A 25155-nucleotide genomic window follows, 5' to 3' on the forward strand; every position below is an offset into this window, starting at 1 on the left:
TCTCTCTCCCTCCATATCTATTCTCTCTGCTCTCTCTCTCCCTCCATATCTATTCTCTCTGCTCTCTCTCTCCCTCCATATCTATTCTCTCTGCTCTCTCCCTCCATATCTATTCTCTCTGCTCTCTCCCTCCATATCTATTCTCTCTGCTCTCTCCCTCCATATATATTCTCTCTGTTCTGTCTCTCTCCCTCCATATCTATTCTCTCTGCTCTCTCTCTCCCTCCATATCTATTCTCTCTGCTCTCTCCCTCCATATCTATTCTCTCTGCTCTCTCCCTCCATATCTATTCTCTCTGCTCTCTCCCTCCATATCTATTCTCTCTGCTCTCTCTCTCCCTCCATATCTATTCTCTCTGCTCTCTCTCTCCCTCCATATCTATTCTCTCTGCTCTCTCTCTCTCTCCCTCCATATCTATTCTCTCTGTTCTGTCTCTCTCCCTCCATATCTATTCTCTCTGCTCTCTCTCTCCCTCCATATCTATTCTCTCTGCTCTCTCTCTCCCTCCATATCTATTCTCTCTGCTCTCTCCCTCCATATCTATTCTCTCTGCTCTCTCTCTCTCTCCATATCTATTCTCTCTGCTCTCTCCCTCCATATCTATTCTCTCTGCTCTCTCCCTCCATATCTATTCTCTCTGCTCTCTCCCTCCATATCTATTCTCTCTGCTCTCTCCCTCCATATCTATTCTCTCTGCTCTCTCTCTCTCTCCATATCTATTCTCTCTGCTCTCTCTCTCCCTCCATATCTATTCTCTCTCTCTCTCTCTCCCTCCATATCTATTCTCTTTGCTCTCTCTCACCCTCCATATCTATTCTCTCTGCTCTCTCCCTCCATATCTATTCTCTCTGCTCTCTCCCTCCATATCTATTCTCTTTGCTCTCTCCCTCCATATCTATTCTCTCTGCTCTCTCCCTCCATATCTATTCTCTCTGCTCTCTCCCTCCATATCTATTCTCTCTGCTCTCTCCCTCCATATCTATTCTCTCTGCTCTCTCCCTCCATATCTATTCTCTCTGCTCTCTCCCTCCATATCTATTCTCTCTGCTCTCTCTCTCCCTCCATATCTATTCTCTCTGCTCTCTCTCTCCCTCCATATCTATTCTCTCTGCTCTCTCTCTCCCTCCATATCTATTCTCTCTGCTCTCTCTCTCCCTCCATATCTATTCTCTCTGTTCTGTCTCTCTCCCTCCATATCTATTCTCTCTGCTCTCTCTCTCCCTCCATATCTATTCTCTCTCTCTCTCTCTCCCTCCATATCTATTCTCTCTGCTCTCTCTCTCCCTCCATATCTATTCTCTCTGCTCTCTCTCTCCCTCCATATCTATTCTCTCTCTCTCTCTCTCCCTCCATATCTATTCTCTCTGTTCTGTCTCTCTCCCTCCATATCTATTCTCTCTGCTCTCTCTCTCCCTCCATATCTATTCTCTCTGCTCTCTCTCTCCCTCCATATCTATTCTCTCTGCTCTCTCTCTCCCTCCATATCTATTCTCTCTGCTCTCTCTCTCCCTCCATATCTATTCTCTCTGCTCTCTCCCTCCATATCTATTCTCTCTGCTCTCTCTCTCTCTCCATATCTATTCTCTCTGCTCTCTCTCTCTCTCCCTCCATATCTATTCTCTCTGCTCTCTCTCTCTCTCCATATCTATTCTCTCTGCTCTCTCTCTCCCTCCATATCTATTCTCTCTGCTCTCTCTCTCCCTCCATATCTATTCTCTCTGCTCTCTCTCCCTCCATATCTATTCTCTCTGCTCTCTCTCTCCCTCCATATCTATTCTCTCTCTGCTCTCTCTCTCCCTCCATATCTATTCTCTCTGCTCTCTCTCTCCCTCCATATCTATTCTCTCTGCTCTCTCTCTCCCTCCATATCTATTCTCTGCTCTCTCCCTCCATATCTATTCTCTCTGCTCTCTCTCTCCCTCCATATCTATTCTCTCTGCTCTCTCTCTCCCTCTATATCTATTCTCTCTGCTCTCTCTCTCCCTCCATATCTATTCTCTGCTCTCTCTCTCCCTCCATATCTATTCTCTCTGCTCTCTCTCTCTCTCTCTCTCTCTCTCTCTCTCTCTCTCCATATCTATTCTCTCTGCTCTCTCTCTCTCTCCCTCCATATCTATTCTCTCTGCTCTCTGCTCTCTCCCTCCATATCTATTCTCTCTGCTCTCTCTCTCCCTCCATATCTATTCTCTCTGCTCTCTCCCTCCATATCTATTCTCTCTGCTCTCTCTCTCCCTCCATATCTATTCTCTCTGCTCTCTCTCCCTCCATATCTATTCTCTCTGTTCTGTCTCTCTCCCTCCATATCTATTCTCTGCTCTCTCTCTCCCTCCATATCTATTCTCTCTGCTCTCTCTCTCTCTCTCTCCATATCTATTCTCTCTGCTCTCTCTATCTCTCCCTCCATATCTATTCTCTCTGCTCTCTGCTCTCTCCCTCCATATCTATTCTCTCTGTTCTGTCTCTCTCCCTCCATATCTATTCTCTGCTCTCTCTCTCCCTCCATATCTATTCTCTCTGCTCTCTCTCTCCCTCCATATCTATTCTCTCTGCTCTCTCTCTCTCTCTCTCCATATCTATTCTCTCTGCTCTCTCTATCTCTCCCTCCATATCTATTCTCTCTGCTCTCTGCTCTCCCTCCATATCTATTCTCTCTGTTCTGTCTCTCTCCCTCCATATCTATTCTCTGCTCTCTCTCTCCCTCCATATCTATTCTCTCTGCTCTCTCTCTCTCTCTCTCTCTCTCTCTCTCTCTCTCTCTCTCTCTCTCTCTCTCTCTCTCTCTCCATATCTATTCTCTCTGCTCTCTCTCTCTCTCCCTCCATATCTATTCTCTCTGCTCTCTGCTCTCTCCCTCCATATCTATTCTCTCTGCTCTCTCTCTCTCCCTCCATATCTATTCTCTCTGCTCTCTGCTCTCTCCCTCCATATCTATTCTCTCTGCTCTCTCTCTCCCTCCATATCTATTCTCTCTGCTCTCTCCCTCCATATCTATTCTCTCTGCTCTCTCTCTCCCTCCATATCTATTCTCTCTGCTCTCTCTCCCTCCATATCTATTCTCTCTGTTCTGTCTCTCTCCCTCCATATCTATTCTCTGCTCTCTCTCTCCCTCCATATCTATTCTCTCTGCTCTCTCTCTCTCTCTCTCCATATCTATTCTCTCTGCTCTCTCTATCTCTCCCTCCATATCTATTCTCTCTGCTCTCTGCTCTCTCCCTCCATATCTATTCTCTCTGTTCTGTCTCTCTCCCTCCATATCTATTCTCTGCTCTCTCTCTCCCTCCATATCTATTCTCTCTGCTCTCTCTCTCTCTCTCTCTCTCTCTCTCTCTCTCTCTCTCTCTCTCTCTCTCTCTCTCTCTCCATATCTATTCTCTCTGCTCTCTCTCTCTCCCTCCATATCTATTCTCTCTGCTCTCTGCTCTCTCCCTCCATATCTATTCTCTCTGCTCTCTCTCTCTCCCTCCATATCTATTCTCTCTGCTCTCTCTGCTCTCTCTCTCCCTCCATATCTATTCTCTCTGCTCTCTCCCTCTATATCTATTCTCTCTGCTCTCTCTCTCTCCCTCCATATCTATTCTCTCTGCTCTCTCCCTCCATATCTATTCTCTCTGCTCTCTCCCTCCATATCTATTCTCTCTGTTCTCTCTCTCTCCCTCCATATCTATTCTCTGCTCTCTCTCTCCCTCCATATCTATTCTCTCTACTCTCTCTCCCTCCATATCTATTCTCTCTGCTCTCTCTCTCCTTCCATATCTATTCTCTCTGCTCTCTCTCTCCCTCCATATCTATTCTCTCTGCTCTCTCTCTCCCTCCATATCTATTCTCTCTGCTCTCTCTCTCCCTCCATATCTATTCTCTCTGTTCTGTCTCTCTCCCTCCATATCTATTCTCTGCTCTCTCTCTCCCTCCATATCTATTCTCTCTGCTCTCTCTCTCCCTCCATATCTATTCTCTCTGCTCTCTCTCTCCCTCCATATCTATTCTCTCTGCTCTCTCTCCATATCTATCTCTCTCTGCTCTCTCTCTCTCTCTCTCTCTCTCTCTCTCTCTCTCTCTCTCTCTCTCTCTCTCTCTCTCTCCATATCTATTCTCTCTGCTCTCTCTCCCTCCATATCTATTCTCTCTGCTCTCTCCCTCCATATCTATTCTCTGCTCTCTCCCTCCATATCTATTCTCTCTGCTCTCTCTCTCCCTCCATATCTATTCTCTCTGTTCTGTCTCTCTCCCTCCATATCTATTCTCTGCTCTCTCTCTCCCTCCATATCTATTCTCTCTGCTCTCTCTCTCCCTCCATATCTATTCTCTCTGCTCTCTCTCTCCCTCCATATCTATTCTCTCTGCTCTCTCTCCATATCTATTCTCTCTGCTCTCTCTCTCTCTCTCTCTCTCTCTCTCTCTCTCTCTCTCTCTCTCTCTCTCTCTCTCTCCATATCTATTCTCTCTGCTCTCTCTCCCTCCATATCTATTCTCTCTGCTCTCTCCCTCCATATCTATTCTCTGCTCTCTCTCTCCATATCTATTCTCTCTGCTCTCTCTCTCCCTCCATATCTATTCTCTCTGCTCTCTCTCCATATCTATTCTCTCTGCTCTCTCTCTCTCTCTCTCTCTCTCTCTCTCTCTCCATATCTATTCTCTCTGCTCTCTCCCTCCATATCTATTCTCTGCTCTCTCTCTCTCTCCCTCCATATATATTCTCTGCTCTCTCCCTCCATATCTATTCTCTCTGCTCTCTCTCTCTCTCTCTCTCTCTCTCTCTCTCTCTCTCTCTCTCTCTCTCCCTCCATATCTATTCTCTCTGCTCTCTGCTCTCTCCCTCCATATCTATTCTCTGCTCTCTCTCTCCCTCCATATCTATTCTCTCTGCTCTCTCTCTCCCTCCATATCTATTCTCTCTGCTCTCTCCCTCCATATCTATTCTCTCTGCTCTCTCTCTCTCTCCATATCTATTCTCTCTGCTCTCTCCCTCCATATCTATTCTCTCTGCTCTCTCTCTCCCTCCATATCTATTCTCTCTGCTCTCTCTCTCCCTCCATATCTATTCTCTCTGCTCTCTCTCTCCCTCCATATCTATTCTCTCTGCTCTCTCTCTCCCTCCATATCTATTCTCTCTGCTCTCTCTCTCCCTCCATATCTATTCTCTGCTCTCTCTCTCCCTCCATATCTATTCTCTCTGCTCTCTCTCTCTCTCTCTCCATATCTATTCTCTCTGCTCTCTCTCTCTCTCTCTCCATATCTATTCTCTCTGTTCTCTCTCTCTCTCCATATCTATTCTCTCTGCTCTCTCCCTCCATATCTATTCTCTCTGCTCTCTCTCTCCCTCCATATCTATTCTCTCTGCTCTCTCTCTCTCTCTCTCCATATCTATTCTCTCTGTTCTCTCTCTCTCTCCATATCTATTCTCTCTGCTCTCTCTCTCTCTCCCTCCATATCTATTCTCTCTGCTCTCTCTCTCTCTCTCTCCATATCTATTCTCTCTGTTCTCTCTCTCTCTCTCTCCATATCTATTCTCTCTGTTCTCTCTCTCTCTCCATATCTATTCTCTCTGTTCTCTCTCTCTCTCCATATCTATTCTCTCTGCTCTCTCTCTCTCTCCATATCTATTCTCTCTGCTCTCTCCCTCCATATCTATTCTCTCTGCTCTCTCTCTCCCTCCATATCTATTCTCTCTGCTCTCTCTCTCCCTCCATATCTATTCTCTCTGCTCTCTCTCTCCCTCCATATCTATTCTCTCTGCTCTCTCTCTCCCTCCATATCTATTCTCTCTGCTCTCTCTCTCCCTCCATATCTATTCTCTCTGCTCTCTCTCTCTCCCTCTATCTATTCTCTGCTCTCTCTCTCCCTCCATATCTATTCCCTCTGCTCTCTGCTCTCTCCCTCCATATCTATTCTCTCTGCTCTCTCTCTCCCTCCATATCTATTCTCTCTGCTCTCTCTCTCCCTCCATATCTATTCTCTCTGCTCTCTCTCTCCCTCCATATCTATTCTCTCTGCTCTCTCTCTCTCCTCTATCTATTCTCTGCTCTCTCTCTCCCTCCATATCTATTCCCTCTGCTCTCTGCTCTCTCCCTCCATATCTATTCTCTCTGCTCTCTCTCTCTCTCTCTCCATATCTATTCTCTCTACTCTCTCTCCGTCCATATCTATTCTCTCTGCTCTCTCTCTCTCCCTCCATATCTATTCCCTCTGCTCTCTGCTCTCTCCCTCCATATCTATTCTCTCTGTTCTGTCTCTCTCCCTCCATATCTATTCTCTGCTCTCTCTCTCTCTCCCTCTCCATATCTATTCTCTCTGCTCTCTCTCTCTCTCTCTCTCTCTCTCTCTCTCTCTCTCTCTCTCTCCATATCTATTCTCTCTCTCTCTCCATATCTATTCTCTCTGCTCTCTCCCTCCATATCTATTCTCTCTGCTCTCTCTGCTCTCTCTCTCCCTCCATATCTATTCTCTCTGCTCTCTCCCTCCATATCTATTCTCTCTGCTCTCTCCCTCCATATCTATTCTCTCTGCTCTCTCCCTCCATATCTATTCTCTGCTCTCTCTCTCTCCCTCCATATCTATTCTCTGCTCTCTCTCTCTCCCTCCATATCTATTCTCTGCTCTCTCTCTCCCTCCATATCTATTCTCTCTGCTCTCTCTCTCCCTCCATATCTATTCTCTCTGCTCTCTCTCTCCCTCCATATCTATTCTCTCTGCTCTCTCTCTCCCTCCATATCTATTCTCTCTGCTCTCTCTCTCCCTCCATATCTATTCTCTCTGTTCTGTCTCTCCCTCCATGTCTATTCTCTCTGTTCTGTCTCTCCCTCCATATCTATTCTCTCTGCTCTCTCTCCATATCTATTCTCTCTGCTCTCTCTCTCTCTCTCTCTCTCTCTCCATATCTATTCTCTCTGCTCTCTCTCTCTCCATATCTATTCTCTCTGCTCTCTCTCCCTCCATATCTATTCTCTCTGTTCTGTCTCTCTCCCTCCATATCTATTCTCTGCTCTCTCTCTCTCTCCCTCCATTTATATTCTCTGCTCTCTCCCTCCATATCTATTCTCTCTGCTCTCTCTCTCTCTCTCCCTCCATATATATTCTCTGCTCTCTCTCTCCATATCTATTCTCTCTGCTCTCTCTCTCTCTCCCTCCATATATATTCTCTGCTCTCTCCCCATATCTATTCTCTCTGCTCTCTCTCTCTCTCTCCCTCCATATATATTCTCTGCTCTCTCTCTCCATATCTATTCTCTCTGCTCTCTCTCTCTCTCCCTCCATATCTATTCTCTCTGCTCTCTCTCTCCCTCCATATCTATTCTCTCTGCTCTCTCTCTCCCTCCATATCTATTCTCTCTGCTCTCTTCTCTCTCCCTCCATATCTATTCTCTCTGCTCTCTGCTCTCTCCCTCCATATCTATTCTCTCTGCTCTCTCCCTCCATATCTATTCTCTCTGCTCTCTCTCTCTCCCTCCGTATCTATTCTCTCTGCTCTCTCTCTCTCCCCCTCTATCTCTCCCTCCTCCTCTCTCTTCATAGATAATTTCAAACCACCCCAGAGGTCGATAGAAAAGCCCTTCCGACTGTGTGTCTCGGACGTCTTCAAAGGTGACATCACACCTTGTTTTATCTGTGGTTCAAGATCAGAGTTCTGTGTGTTCTAACCCTGTTCTGCGTGGGTCTACATAGATACATTACATAGATACATTACATAGATACATTACATAGATATAGATACATTACATAGATACATTACATAGATACAGATACATTACATAGATACATTACATAGATATAGATACATTACATAGATACATTACATAGATATAGATACATAGATACATTACATAGATACATTACATAGATATAGATACATTACATAGATACATTACATAGATACATTACATAGATACATTACATAGATACATTACATAGATACATTACATAGATACATTACATAGATATAGATACATTACATAGATACATTACATAGATATAGATACATTACATAGATACATCTGTAGCTCAGTTGGTAGAGCATGGCACTTGTAACGCCAGGGTAGTGGGTTCGATCCCCGGGACCACCCATACGTAGAATGTATGCACACATGACTGTAAGTCGCTTTGGATAAAAGCGTCTGCTAAATGGGATATATTACATAGATATAGATACATTACATAGATACATTACATAGATAGATACATTACATAGATACATTACATAGATACATTACATAGATATAGATACATTACATAGATATAGATACATTACATAGATACATTACATACATAGATACATTACATAGATACATTACATAGATACATTATATAGATACATTACATAGATATAGATACATTACATAGATATAGATACATTACATAGATATAGATACATTACATAGATATAGATACATTACATAGATATAGATACATTACATAGATACATTACATAGATACATTACATAGATATAGATGCATTACATAGATACATTACATAGATACATTACATAGATATAGATACATTACATAGATACATTACATAGATATAGATACATTACATAGATACATTACATAGATACATTACATAGATATAGATACATTACATAGATACATTACATAGATATAGATACATTACATAGATACATTACATAGATACATTACATAGATATAGATACATTACATAGATACATTACATAGATATAGATACATTACATAGATACATTACATAGATACATTACATAGATACATTATATAGATACATTACATAGATATAGATACATTACATAGATACATTACATAGATATAGATACATTAGATACATTACATAGATATAGATACATTACATAGATATAGATACATTACATAGATACATTACATAGATACATAGATACATTACATAGATATAGATACATTACATAGATACATTACATAGATATAGATACATAGATACATACATAGATACACATATACATTAGATACATTACATAGATATAGATACATTACATAGATATAGATACATTACATAGATACACATTATATAGATACATTACATAGATATAGATACATTACATAGATATAGATACATTACATAGATATAGATACATTACATAGATATAGATACATTACATAGATATAGATACATTACATAGATATAGATACATTACATAGATATAGATACATTACATAGATACATTATATAGATATAGATACATTACATAGATACATTACATAGATACATTACATAGATATAGATACATTACATAGATACATTACATAGATATAGATACATTACATAGATACATTACATAGATACATTACATAGATATAGATACATTACATAGATACATTACATAGATACATTACATAGATATAGATACATTACATAGATACATTACATAGATATAGATACATTATATAGATATAGATACATTACATAGATATAGATACATTATATAGATATAGATACATTATATAGATATAGATACATTATATAGATATAGATACATTACATAGATATAGATACATTATATAGATATAGATACATTACATAGATACATTACATAGATACATTACATAGATATAGATACATTACATAGATATAGATACATTACATAGATACATTACATAGATATAGATACATTACATAGATACATTACATAGATACATTACATAGATATAGATACATTACATAGATACATTACATAGATATAGATACATTATATAGATATAGATACATTACATAGATATAGATACATTATATAGATATAGATACATTATATAGATATAGATACATTATATAGATATAGATACATTACATAGATATAGATACATTACATAGATATAGATACATTATATAAATATAGATACATTATATAGATATAGATACATTATATAGATATAGATACATTACATAGATATAGATACATTACATAGATACATTATATAGATATAGATACATTACATAGATATAGATACATTATATAGATATAGATACATTACATAGATATAGATACATTACATAGATATAGATACATTACATAGATACATTACATATATATAGATACATTATATAGATATAGATACATTACATAGATATAGATACATTATATAGATATAGATACATTATATAGATATAGATACATTACATAGATATAGATACATTATATAGATATAGATACATTACATAGATACATTACATAGATACATTACATAGATACATTACATAGATATAGATACATTACATAGATATAGATACATTACATAGATATAGATACATTATATAGATATAGATACATTACATAGATATAGATACATTATATAGATATAGATACATTACATAGATACATTACATAGATACATTACATAGATACATTATATAGATATAGATACATTATATAGATATAGATACATTACATAGATATAAATACATTATATAGATATAGATACATTACATAGATATAGATATATTACATAGATATAGATACATTACATATATACATTACATAGATATAGATACATTATATAGATATAGATACATTACATAGATATAGATACATTACATAGATACATTACATAGATATAGATACATTATATAGATATAGATACATTACATAGATACATTACATAGATATAGATACATTACATAGATATAGATACATTACATAGATATAGATACATTACATAGATATAGATACATTACATAGATACATTACATAGATATAGATACATTACATAGATATAGATACATTACATAGATACATTACATAGATACATTACATAGATATAGATACATTACATAGATATAGATACATTACATAGATATAGATACATTACATAGATATAGATACATTACATAGATACATTACATAGATATAGATACATTATATAGATATAGATACATTACATAGATATAGATACATTATATAGATATAGATACATTATATAGATATAGATACATTACATAGATATAGATACATTATATAGATATAGATACATTATATAGATATAGATACATTACATAGATACATTACATAGATACATTACATAGATATAGATACATTACATAGATATAGATACATTACATAGATATAGATACATTACATAGATATAGATACATTACATAGATATAGATACATTATATAGATATAGATACATTATATAGATACATTACATAGATATAGATACATTATATAGATATAGATACATTACATAGATACATTACATAGATATAGATACATTACATAGATATAGATACATTACATAGATATAGATACATTACATAGATACATTACATAGATATAGATACATTATATAGATATAGATACATTACATAGATATAGATACATTATATAGATATAGATACATTATATAGATATAGATACATTACATAGATATAGATACATTATATAGATATAGATACATTATATAGATATAGATACATTACATAGATACATTACATAGATACATTACATAGATATAGATACATTACATAGATATAGATACATTACATAGATATAGATACATTACATAGATATAGATACATTACATAGATATAGATACATTATATAGATATAGATACATTATATAGATACATTACATAGATATAGATACATTATATAGATATAGATACATTACATAGATACATTACATAGATATAGATACATTACATAGATACATTACATAGATATAGATACATTATATAGATATAGATACATTACATAGATATAGATACATTACATAGATACATTACATAGATATAGATACATTATATAGATATAGATACATTACATAGATACATTACATAGATACATTACATAGATATAGATACATTACATAGATATAGATACATTACATAGATACATTACATAGATATAGATACATTACATAGATATAGATACATTACATAGATACATTACATAGATACATTACATAGATATAGATACATTACATAGATATAGATACATTACATAGATATAGATACATTACATAGATATAGATACATTACATAGATACATTACATAGATATAGATACATTATATAGATATAGATACATTACATAGATATAGATACATTATATAGATATAGATACATTATATAGATATAGATACATTATATAGATATAGATACATTACATAGATATAGATACATTATATAGATATAGATACATTATATAGATATAGATACATTACATAGATACATTACATAGATACATTACATAGATATAGATACATTACATAGATATAGATACATTACATAGATATAGATACATTACATAGATATAGATACATTACATAGATATAGATACATTATATAGATATAGATACATTACATAGATATAGATACATTATATAGATATAGATACATTACATAGATACATTACATAGATATAGATACATTACATAGATACATTACATAGATATAGATACATTACATAGATACATTACATAGATATAGATACATTATATAGATATAGATACATTATATAGATATAGATACATTATATAGATATAGATACATTACATAGATACATTACATAGATATAGATACATTACATAGATACATTACATAGATATAGATACATTACATAGATACATTACATAGATATAGATACATTATATAGATATAGATACATTACATAGATATAGATACATTACATAGATATAGATACATTATATAGATATAGATACATTACATAGATACATTACATAGATACATTACATAGATATAGATACATTACATAGATATAGATACATTACATAGATACATTACATAGATATAGATACATTACATAGATATAGATACATTACATAGATACATTACATAGATACATTACATAGATATAGATACATTACATAGATATAGATACATTACATAGATATAGATACATTACATAGATATAGATACATTACATAGATACATTACATAGATATAGATACATTACATAGATACATTACATAGATACATTACATAGATACATTACATAGATACATTACATAGATACATTACATTACATAGATACATTACATAGATACATTACATAGATATAGATACATTACATAGATATAGATACATTACATAGATACATTACATAGATACATTACATAGATATAGATACATTACATAGATATAGATACATTACATAGATACATTACATAGATACATTACATAGATATAGATACATTACATAGATATAGATACATTACAGATATAGATACATTACATAGAAACTAGCCTTGTGCTGAACAAGGGATTCCCTATAATGGAAGCTTGGGGAAGTTTCATTGCAGTAATCCCCTAAAGAGGGTCAGAACCAGTTGTCAGTCTGTGACTCCTCACATCACGTCCAACCAATGAAATGCCTTGCTTGGTCAGAGCTCCAGGGGTGGTCACAGTCTTAGTGTTGTAGGAGCTACAGACTGAAGATGTTAACTAAACAACCACTGTTGGCTAAACATTGTAATTATATTACAGCATGCTGATTTTCAGCATTTCTCTGCTATTTCCATATGAACTAAAGCTGCAGTTAGATAGGAGACCGGTTCTACAATGTTGGCCCTATCAATATATTTAATTTAGACGTTTGCAAAGTGATATTTGGCTGTAAAGGCTAGCATGAGGGACAGGAAGTAGCTAGCCACAATGAGATTTATTTTGAGACCTTGTAAGCTACCTAGCTAGTTAAATGTATCTTATAAAGCCAACAAATATGTTTTAATAAAAAAAAAACAGCATATTATTGACCTAACAGGTCGCTAGCTTATCCATAGACAGTGAGATTTATTTTGAGAAAAGTCAGCTGACCTTGTAAGCTACCTAGCTAGTTACATTTCTCTCACGATTATAAAAAGCCAACCATTTTTGTTTATAAAAGAAAACAGCATATTATTGACCTAACAGGTCGCTAGCTAGCTTATCCATAGGCGTTACATGGTTGCTATGGGAACAACCGCAATGACTTTTGAAGTGACATTGCTAAAAAAATATTAAAAAATGAACTAAAGTCAAATGTACCAAATGATATATGGAACCTGTAATGCAAATCTCCAATAGCCTAATTATCACTTCCTTATTTTCATACTGGACCTAAATTACAAGGGTTGGATTTCTACTTAAACTATTTTAAATTCATTAAAGTCATTCTTAATAATGTGTATGTATGTACAGAATGTTGGTGTATGGTTTGCCTCGTATACATGTCTGCGGGTATCATTTTAAATTGAGAACCTGCTTTCAGAAAGTATTCAGACTCCTTGATTTTATCACATCCTGAATAATATAATAATAATAATAATATATGCCATTTAGCAGACGCTTTTATCCATTCAACATGGATGGCATTGATTTAACTCTCAACTATCTACATACTAATACCCCATAACGACAGTGAAAATGTTTTTTCTTTTTTAATCTATTGGAAATTAAATACTGAAATATCTCATTTACATTTGAGTCATTTAGCAGATGTTTTAGCAGTTTTATCCAGAGCGATTTACAGGAGCAATTAGGATTAAGTGCCTTGCTCAAGGGCACATCGACATGTTGGTCACCCAGTTGGCTGAGGTATTTTTAATGTATATTTTATTTTTTAAATTGAACCTTTATTTCACTCGGCAAGTCAGTTAAGAACAAATTCTTATTTACAATGACGGCCTGGGAACAGCGGGTTTAACTGCCTTGTTCAAGGGCAGAACGACAGATTTTTACCTCGTCAGCTCGGGGATTCAATCTAGCAACCTTTCGGTTACTAGTCCAACGCTCTAACCACTAGGCTACCTGCCATCTATCTATACTGAACTAAAATATTAAATAAATCAATGTAAAAATATCAAAGCAACATGCAACAATTTCAAAGATTTTACTGAGTTACAGTTCATATAAGGAAATCAGTCAATTGAAATAATTTCATTAGGTTCCTAATCTATGGATTTTAAATGACTGGGCAGGGGTGGAGCCATGGGTGGGCCTAGGAGGGCATAGGCCCACCTACTGGGGAGCCAGGCCCAGCCAATCAGAATGAGTTTTTCCCCACAAAAGGGTTCCCCTCAGACGATCCCGCAGGTGAAGAAGCTGTCGTGGTTACACGTGGTCTGCGGTTGGGAGGCTGGTTGGACGTACTGCCAAATTCTCTAAAATGATATTGAAGGCGGCTTATGGTAGAGAACTGAACATTACATTCTCTGGCAACAGCTCTGGTGGACATTCCTGCAGTCGGCATGCCAATTGCACGCTCCCTCAACTTGACACATCTGTGGTGTTGTGTGACAAAACTGCACATTTTCGATTTTTTTTGTCCCCAGCTCAAGGTGCACCTGTGTAATAAGCATGCTGTTTATTTAAAACAAATTCAAAATTCATAAAGCCCTTCGTACATCAGCTGATATCTCAAAGTGCTGTACAGAAACCCAGCCTAAAACCCCAAACAGCAAAGCAATGCAGGTGTAGAAGCACAGTGGCTAGGAAAAACTCCCTAGAAAGGCCAAAACCTAGGAAGAAACCTAGAGAGGAACCAGGCTATGAGGGGTGGCCAGGCCTCTTCTGGCTGTGCCGGGTGGAAAAACTTAATCAGCTTCATGATATGCTACACCTGTCAGGTGGATTACCTTGGTAAAGGAGAAATGCTCACTGACAGGGATGTCAACACATTTGGCCTCAACATTGGAGAGAAATACGCTTTATGTGTTCGATCAGCTGTTAATATTCTTTTTAAAGATCAGTGTTCTGTGTTCTAACCCTGTTCTGTGGTTCTAGATTAGGGCTCAGGGTTCTAACCCTGTTCTCTGTGGTTCTAGATTAGGGCTCAGGGTTCTAACCCTGTTCTCTGTGGTTCTAGATTAGGGCTCAAGGTTCTGTGTTCTAACCCTGTTCTCTGTGGTTCTAGATTAGGGCTCAGGGTTCTGTGTTCTAACCCTGTTCTCTGTGGTTCTAGATTAGGGTGCTGTGTTCTAACCCTGTTCTCTGCGGTTCTAGATCAGGGTTCTGTGTTCTAACCCTGTTCTCTGTGGTTCTAGATCAGGGCTCATGGTTCTGTGTTCTAACCCTCTTCTCTGTGGTTCTAGATCAGGGCTCAGGGTTCTGTGTAACAGGGAAGATCGAGGCGGGCTACATTCAGACAGGAGACCGAGTACTGGCCATGCCCCCCAATGAGACATGCACTGTTAAAGGTACTGTATCTCTGTGTCTGTATCTCTGTGTCTGTATCTCTCTGTGTCTCTCTGTCTGTTTCTGTATCTGTGTCTCTCTGTGTCTATGTCTCTCTGTGTCTCTGTCTCTACTCTGTCTATGTCGCTCTGTCTCTGTCTCTCTGTGTCTATGTCTCTCTGTGTCTGTCTCTCTGTGTCTATGTCTCTCTGTGTCTCTCTGTGTCTCTCTGTGTCTATGTCTCTCTGTGTCTATGTCTCTCTGTGTCTATGTCTCTCTGTGTCTATGTCTCTCTGTGTCTATGTCTCTCTGTGTCTATGTCTCTCTGTGTCTATGTCTCTCTGTGTCTATGTCTCTCTGTGTCTCTCTGTGTCTCTCTGTGTCTATGTCTCTCTGTGTCTCTCTGTGTCTCTCTGTGTCTATGTCTCTCTGTGTCTCTGTGTCTCTCTGTGTCTATGTCTCTCTCTCTCGTCTCTTTCTCTGTGTGTTTTTCTCTCTCGCTCTCTCACTCTGTCTCTGTCTCTCTCACTCTGTCTCTGTCTCTCACTCTGTCTCTGTCTCTCACTCTGTCTCTGTCTCTCGCTCTGTCTCTCTCTCACTGTGTCTCTTTGTGTCTCTCGCTCTCTCGCTCTGTGTCTCTGGCTCTTTCTCCCCCTCTATCTCTGTCTCTCTCTCTCTCTCTGTGTCTCTCTCTCTCTCCCCCTCTCTCTGTGTGTCTCTCTCTCTCCCCCTCTGTGTCTCTCTGTCTCTCTTCCTCTCTGTGTCTCTGTCTCTCTCCCTATCTGTCTGTCTCTGTATTGTCTCTGTGTAGGTATCTCTCTCCACGATGATCCTCTGGACTGGGCAGCAGCAGGAGATCATGTTAGTCTGACCGTCACTGGCATGGACATCATCAAGATTAAGTTAGTATATAACCTAACCTCTAACCCCTAACCTCTAACCCAAACCCACTGGCATGGACATCATCAAGATTAAGTTAGTATATAACCTAACCTCTAACCCCTAACCTCTAACCCAAACCCACTGGCATGGACATCATCAAGATTAAGTTAGTATATAACCTAACCTCTAACCCCTAACCTCTAACCCAAACCCACTGGCATGGACATCATCAAGATTAAGTTAGTATATAACCTAACCTCTAACCCCTAACCTCTAACCCAAACCCACTGGCATGGACATCATCAAGATTAAGTTAGTATATAACCTAACCTCTAACCCCTGACCTCTAACCCAAACCCACTGGCATGGACATCATCAAGATTAAGTTAGTATATAACCTAACCTCTAACCCCTGACCTCTAACCCAAACCCACTGGCATGGACATCATCAAGATTAAGTTAGTATATAACCTAACCTCTAACCCCTAACCTCTAACCCAAACCCACTGGCATGGACATCATCTAGATTAAGTATATAACCTAACCCCTAACCTCTAACACACATATATATATATATATACACACACTGCTCAAAAAAATAAAGGAAACATTAAAATAACACATCCTAGATCTGAATGAATGAAATATTCTTATTAAATATTTTTTTCTTTACATAGTTGAATGTGCTGACAACAAAATCACACAAATGATCAATGGAAATCAAATTTATCAACCCATGGAGGTCTGGATTTGGAGTCAAACTCAAAATTAAAGTGGAAAACCACACAACAGGCTGATCCAACTTTGATGTAATGTCCTTAAAACAAGTCAAAATGAGGGTCAGTAGTGTGTGTGGCCTCCATGTGCCTGTATGACCTCCCTACAACGCCTGGGCATGCTCCTGATGAGGTGGCGGATGGTCTCCTGAGGGGTCACCTCCCAGACCTAGACAGACCTGGCATCCGCCAACTCCTGGACAGTCTGTGGTGCAACGTGGCGTTGGTAGATGGAGCGAGACATGATGTCCCAGATGTGCTCAATTGGATTCAGGTCTGGGGAACGGGCGGGCCAGTCCATAGCATCAATGCTTTCCTCTTGCAGGAACTGCTGACACACTCCAGCCACACGAGGTCTAGCATTGTCTTGCATTAGGAGGAACCCAGGGCCAACCGCACCAGCATATGGTCTCACAAGGGGTCTGAGGATCTCATCTCGGTACCTAATGGCAGTCAGGCTACCTCTGGCGAGCACATGGAGGGCTGTGTGGCCCCTCAAAGAAATGCCACCCCACACTATGACTGTCCCACCGCCAAACCGGTCATGCTGGAGGATGTTGCAGGCAGCAGAACGTTCTCCACGGCGTCTCCAGACTCTGTCACGTCTGTCACCTGTGCTCAATGTGAACCTGCTTTCATCTGTGAAGAGCACAGGGCACCAGTGGCGAATTTGCCAATCTTGGTGTTCTCTGGCAAATGGCAAACGTCCTGCACGGTGTTGGGCTGTAAGCACAACCCCCACCTGTGGACGTCGGGCCCTCATACCACCCTCATGGAGTCTGTTTCTGACCGTTTGAGCAGACGCATGCACATTTGTGGCCTGCTGGAGTTCGTTCTGCAGGGATCTGGCAGTGCTCCTCCTGCTCCTCCTTGCACAAAGGCGGAGGTAGCGGTCCTGCTGCTGGGTTGTTGCCCTCCTACGGCCTCCTCCACGTCTCCTGATATACTGGCCTGTCTCCTGGTAGCGCCTCCATGCTCTGGACACTACGCTGACAGACACAGCAATACCTTCTTGCCACAGCTCGCATTGATGTGCCATCCTGGATGAGCTGCACTACCTGAGCCACTTGTGTGGGTTGTAAGACTCCGTCTCATGCTACCACTAGAGTGAAAGCACCGCCAGCATTCAAAAGTGACCAAAACATCAGCCAGGAAGCATAGGAACTGAGAAGTGGTCTGTGGTCCCCACCTGCAGAACCACTCCTTTATTGGGGGTGTCTTGCTAATTGCCTATAATTTCCACCTGTTGTCTATTCCATTTGCACAACAGCATGTGAAATGTATTGTCAATCAGTGTTGCTTCCTAAGTGGACAGTTTGTTTTCACAGAAGTGTGATTGACTTGGAGTTACATTGTGTTGTTTAAGTGTTCCCTTTATTTCTTTGAGCAGTGTATATAACATAAACGCTATCCTTAACACGTGACCTCTAATCCTTAACACGTGACCTCTATCCTTAACACGTGAACTCTATCCTTAACACGTAACCTCTATCCTTAACACGTGACCTCTAACCTTAACACGTGACCTCTATCCTTAACACGTGAACTCTATCCTTAACACGTGAACTCTAGCCTTAACACGTGAACTCTTGCCTTAACACGTGACCTCTAGCCTTAACACGTGACACTCTAGCCTTAACACGTGACCTCTAGCCTTAACACGTGACCTCTAGCCTTAACACGTGACCTCTAGCCTTAACACGTGACCTCTAGCCTTAACACGTGACCTCTAGCCTTAACACGCGTGACCTCTAGCCTTAACATGTGACCTCTAGCCTTAATGCGTGACCTCTAGCCTTAACGTGTGACCTCTATCCTTAACGCGTGACCTCTATCCTTAACGCGTGACCTCTATTCTTAATGCGTGACCTCTAGCCTTAACACGTGAACTCTAGCCTTAACACGTAACCTCTAGCCTTAAACCTCTAGCCTTAACACGTGACCTCTAGCCTTAACACGTGACCTCTAGCCTTAACACGTGACCTCTAGCCTTAACACGTGACCTCTAGCCTTAACACGTGCCTTAACACGTGACCTCTAGCCTTAACACGTGACCTCTAGCCTTAACACGTGAACTCTATCCTTAACACGTGACCTCTAGCCTTAACACGTGACCTCTAGCCTTAACACGTGACCTCTAGCCTTAACACGTAACCTCTAGCCTTAACACGTGACCTCTAGCCTTAACACGTGACCTCTAGCCTTAACACGTGACCTCTAGCCTTAACACGTGACCTCTAGCCTTAACACGTGACCTCTAGCCTTAACACGTGACCTCTATCCTTAACGCGTGACCTCTAGCCTTAACACGTGACCTCTATTCTTAATGCGTGACCTCTAGCCTTAACACGTGAACTCTATCCTTAACACGTGACCTCTAGCCTTAACACGTGACCTCTATTCTTAATGCGTGACCCCTAATCCAAACCCACTGACATGGGCAGCATAGAACCTAAACCCTAACCTTAACCTCTAACCTCTAACCCTGCCCCACTGGTCATCATCAAGATCAAGTGAGTATACAGCCCTAATCTCTAACCCCTAACCCCTAATCAGTGAGTGTGTAATTCTTTACTGTGTGTTTCTATCCCTGTAATGTTTGATCTGCGTGGCTGTATGAACTCTACAAGGTGTTGAAAGTGTTTCACAGGGATACTGGCCCATGTTGACTCTAATGCTTCCCACAGTTGTGTCAAGTTGTCTGGATGTCCTTTGGGTAATGGATCATTATTGATGCACAGAGAAACTGTTGAGTGTGAAAAACCCAGCAGCGTTGCAGTTCTTGACACAAACCAGTGTGCCTGGCACCTACCACCATACACCGTTCAAAGACACTTACATATTTAGTCTTGTCCATTCACCCTCTGAATGGCACAGACACAATCCATGTCTCAAGGCTTAAAAATAATTATTGAAACGGTCTCCTCCCCTTCATCTACATGTCCCCTCCCCTTCATCTACATGTCCCCTCCCCTTCATCTACATGTCCCCTCCCCTTCATCTACATGTCTCCTCCCCTTCATCTACATGTCTCCTCCCCTTCATCTACACTGATTGAAGTGGATTTAACAAGTAACATCAATAAGGGATCATATCTTTCACCTGGATTCACCTGGTCTGGTTATGTCATGGAGAGAGAAGGTGTTCTTAATGTTTTGTCCACTCTGTCTATAATCTCTCCTCCAGTGTGGGCTGTGTGTTCTGTGACATTAAGGAGCCAATCAGAGCGTGTTCCCGCTTCAGGGCCAGAGTCCTGCTCTTCAACATAGAGGTCCCCATCACACAGGGCTTCCCCGTGAGTACACACACAAACAATCTGTGTTCCGTGGGTGGTTCTAAGAATATTGTCTGTGTGGTTCTAAGAATATTGTCTGTGTGGTTCTAAGTGTGTGGTTCAGTGTGTGAAATATGTGGTTCTAAGTGTGTGGTTCAGTGTGTGAAATATGTGGTTCTAAGTGTGTGGTTCTAAGTGTGTGGTTCTAAGTGTGTGAAGTGTGTGGTTCTAAGTGTGTGTTCTGTGCGTAGGTTGTGTTGCACTACCAGACGATCAGTGAACCGGCCACCATTAGGAAGCTGGTCAGCGTTCTCCACAAGAGCAGCGGAGAGGTGCTCAAGAAGAAACCCAAGTGAGTATCAAGGTGAAGTCTTCATAGATGATGAAGCTGCTTCATGCTGAGGGACCATAGAAGAAGAGAAGTTTCGGCCTCACTTATCATGCGGTTTTGTTGCTGAGGAAATCGGCCCGATATCCCTACGTCTGATTCTACCTTTTTATGTCAATGCAGTTCTGTACTCTCAGGATCAAGGATCAACTCTCCCGAAATATGTCTTCAATGTTGTGATGCGGCAGGTAGTCTAGTGGTTAGAGTGTAGAAGAGGTAGGTAGCCTAGTGGTTAGAGTGTAGAGGAGGCAGGTAGTCTAGTGGTTAGAGTGTAGAAGAGGTAGGTAGTCTAGTGGTTAGAGTGTAGAGGAGGTAGGTAGCCTAGTGGTTAGAGTGTAGAGGAGGCAGGTAGTCTAGTGGTTAGAGTGTAGAGGAGGCAGGTAGCCTAGTGGTTAGAGTGTAGAGGAGGCAGGTAGTCTAGTGGTGGTTAGAGTGGTTAGAGGAGGCAGGTAGTCTAGTGGTTAGAGGTAGAGGAGGCAGGTAGTCTAGTGGTTAGAGTGTAGAGTCTAGTGGAGAGGTAGGTAGCCTAGTGGTTAGAGTGTAGAGGAGGCAGGTAGTCTAGTGGTAGAGTGGGAGGCAGGTAGTCTAGTGGTTAGAGTTGTAGAGGAGTAGAGGAGGCAGGTAGGTAGCCTAGTGGTTAGAGTGTAGAGGAGGTGGTTAGGTAGCCTAGTGGTTAGAGTGTAGGGGAGGTAGGTAGCCTAGTGGTTAGAGTGTAGAGGAGGCAGGTAGCCTAGTGGTAGAGGAGGCAGGTAGCTAGTGGTTAGAGTAGAGTGGTAGAGGAGGTAGGTAGCCTAGTGGTTAGAGTGTAGAGGAGGCAGGTAGTCCTAGTGGTTAGAGTGTAGAGGAGGCAGGTAGCCTAGTGGTGGTCAGAGTGGTTAGAGTGTAGAGGAGTAGCCTAGTGGTTAGAGGTAGAGGAGCCTAGTCTAGTGGTTAGAATTAGGAGTGGTTAGAGTGTAGAGGTGGCAGGGTAGCCTAGTGGTTAGAGCGCTGGACTAGTAACCGGAAGGTTGCAAGTTCAAATCCCCGAGCTGACAAGGTACAAATCTGTCATTCTGCCCCTGAACAGGCAGTTAACCCACTGTTCCTAGGCCGTCATTGAAAATAAGAATTTGTTCTTAACTGACTTGCCCAGTTAAATAAAGGTAAAATAACATCTTAAAAAATGCAGTAAGCATCGCATTAACATTGTGTATTTGGTTGGGTTGTAAACGGGAACATGTATTCGTACCGACCTGTTTGGCACAGGGACCTCGGTTCTGTCCTCACTGTGGAACCCGAATGAATTCCTTAAATAGATATTTATCAAATGAAAACACAATGCCTCCAGGCTACAGCCGAAGCTACATACTGAGCTGAAAATGTTACAGACTATTCTGTTCTACAACTAGAGCCTACGTTATAGAGATTCTAATCTTAATTGGCACATTTCAAACTGTCCTTTTGTGAGGTACAGACAGGAACCAGTTCTGTACAATGGTTGGGGTCGATTAAACCAGAATCTGAGGATCCATCGTTATAGTTTGGGAACATGTTGGATTCACAGTTGAGATGGACAAGAGTGGTGGATAAGACGTGGTATGTCGTCGCTCAACGAGACACGATATACTTCGTCACCCCAGTATATCGACGGAAACACACAGAAACAACACAACCGTCCCTTGGTAGCTGATTCTGACCGGGCCAAAGAAGGTGCAAGAGCGATAGATAGATAGATAGATAGATAGATAGATAGATAGATAGATAGATAGATAGATAGATAGATAGATAGATAGATAGATAGATAGATAGATAGATAGATAGACAGACAGACAGACAGACAGACAGACAGACAGACAGACAGACAGACAGACAGACAGACAGACAGACAGACAGACAGACAGACAGACAGACAGACAGACAGACAGACAGACAGACAGACAGACAGACAGACAGACAGACAGACAGACAGACAGACAGACAGACAGACAGACAGACAGACAGACAGACAGACAGACAGACAGACAGACAGACAGATAGATAGATAGGCTTTGTTTATATTTTGTATGGTCTTGTTTATAGCCGCGGTTATGCTCCCATTCTCAGTGGTTGAGGATAGTTTAGGTTTCAGCACCTCGTCCAATTTCTCGAGCCACGTTGCGAACTCTGGAACCCATTTCAGTAAACGAGTAGTACCCGATCAGTGCATTCGGGAAGTATTCAGACCCCTCCCCCTTTAACACATTTTGTTGCACAACTCTAAAATGGGTTAAATTATTTGTTCCTCTCATCAATCTACACACAATGCCTCATAATGATTAATCGGAAAAAAACATGTTTTTACAAAATTTAGCAAATTTATAAAAAATAAAAATCAGAAGCTTGTTTACATTTACATAAGTATTCAGACCCTTTGAGACGCAAAATTGAACTCCGGTGCATCTTGTTTCCGTTGATCATCCCTCAGATGTTTCTACAACTTGATTGGAGTCCACCTGAGGTAAATTCAATTGATTGGATATGATTTTGAAAAGCACACATCTGTCACTATAAGGTCCCACAGTTGACAGGGCATGTCAGAGCAAAAAACCAAGCTATGATGTCAAAGGAATTGTCTGTAGAGCTCCAAGACAGGATTGTGTGTCGAGGCACATATCTGGGGAAGGGTACCAAAAAATGTCTTTATCATTGAAGGTCCCAAAGAACACAGTGGTCTCCATCATTCTTAAATGGAAGACGTTTGGAACCACCAAACTGAACAATCGGGGGAGAAGGGCCTTGGTCAGGGAGGTGACCGATGGTCACTCTGACAGAACTCCGGAGTTCCACTGTGGAGATGGGAGAACCTTCCAGAAGGAGAACCATCTCTGCAGCACTCCACCAATCAGGCCTTTATGGTAGAGTGGCCAGACAGAAGCCACTCCTCAGTAAAAGGCACACGACAGCCCTCTTGGAGTTTGCCAAAAGGCATCTAAAGGACTCTCAGACCATGAGAAACAAGAGTCTCTGGTCTGATGAAACCAAGATTGAACTCTTTGGCCTGAATGCCAAGTGTCACGTCTGGAGGAAACCTAGCACCATCCCTACGGTGAAGCACGGTGGTGGCAGCAACATGCTGTGGGGATGTTTTTCAGCAGCAGGGACTGGGAGACTAGTCAGGATCCAGGGAAAGATGAACAGAACAAAGTACAGAGAGATCCTTGATGAGAACCTGCTCCAGAGCTCTCAGGACCTCAGACTGGGGTGAAGGTTCACCTTCCAATAGGACAACGACCCTAAGCACACAGCCAAGACGACACACGAGTGGCTTAGGGACAAGTCTCTGAATGTCCTTGAGTGGCCCAGCCAGAGCCCAGACATGAACCCGATCGAACATCTCTGGAGAGACCTGAAAATAGCTGTGCAGCAACGCTCCCCATCCAACCTGACAGAGCTTGAGAGGATCTGCAGAGAAGAATGGGAGAAACTCCCCAAATACAGGTTTGCCAAACTGGTAGCATCAGACCCAAGAAGACTCAAGGTTGTAATCGCTGCCAAAGGTGCTTCAACAAAGTACTGAGTAAAGGGTCTGAATACTGATTTAAATGTGATATTTCAGTTATTTTCTTTTGTGTACATTTGCAAAAAATGTATAAAAAGCCTGTTTTTGCTTTGTTTATGAGTAGAGTTAATGAAGGAAAATAAATGGAACACATTTCAGAATAAGGCTGTACCTTAAAACAATTTGTAAAAAGTCAAGGGGTCTGAATTC

At 40.1% G+C, this 25155-nt stretch overlaps 1 protein-coding gene across 1 annotated transcript in view; it reads left to right on the top strand.

Moving 5' to 3' along the window:
- hbs1l (HBS1-like translational GTPase) overlaps positions 1 to 25155 on the top strand; it is an 84249-nt gene that overhangs the window by 56253 nt on the left and 2841 nt on the right. The window contains exons 12-16 of the mRNA XM_046291002.1: positions 7511 to 7579; positions 16027 to 16131; positions 16920 to 17010; positions 20953 to 21061; positions 21292 to 21392. Coding sequence (XP_046146958.1) covers positions 7511 to 7579; positions 16027 to 16131; positions 16920 to 17010; positions 20953 to 21061; positions 21292 to 21392 — 475 coding nt within the window. The remainder of the gene's footprint in view (positions 1 to 7510; positions 7580 to 16026; positions 16132 to 16919; positions 17011 to 20952; positions 21062 to 21291; positions 21393 to 25155) is intronic.

Source organism: Oncorhynchus gorbuscha, linkage group LG12 (assembly GCF_021184085.1).
Source record: "Oncorhynchus gorbuscha isolate QuinsamMale2020 ecotype Even-year linkage group LG12, OgorEven_v1.0, whole genome shotgun sequence".
NCBI classification, from domain to species: Eukaryota; Metazoa; Chordata; class Actinopteri; order Salmoniformes; family Salmonidae; genus Oncorhynchus; species Oncorhynchus gorbuscha.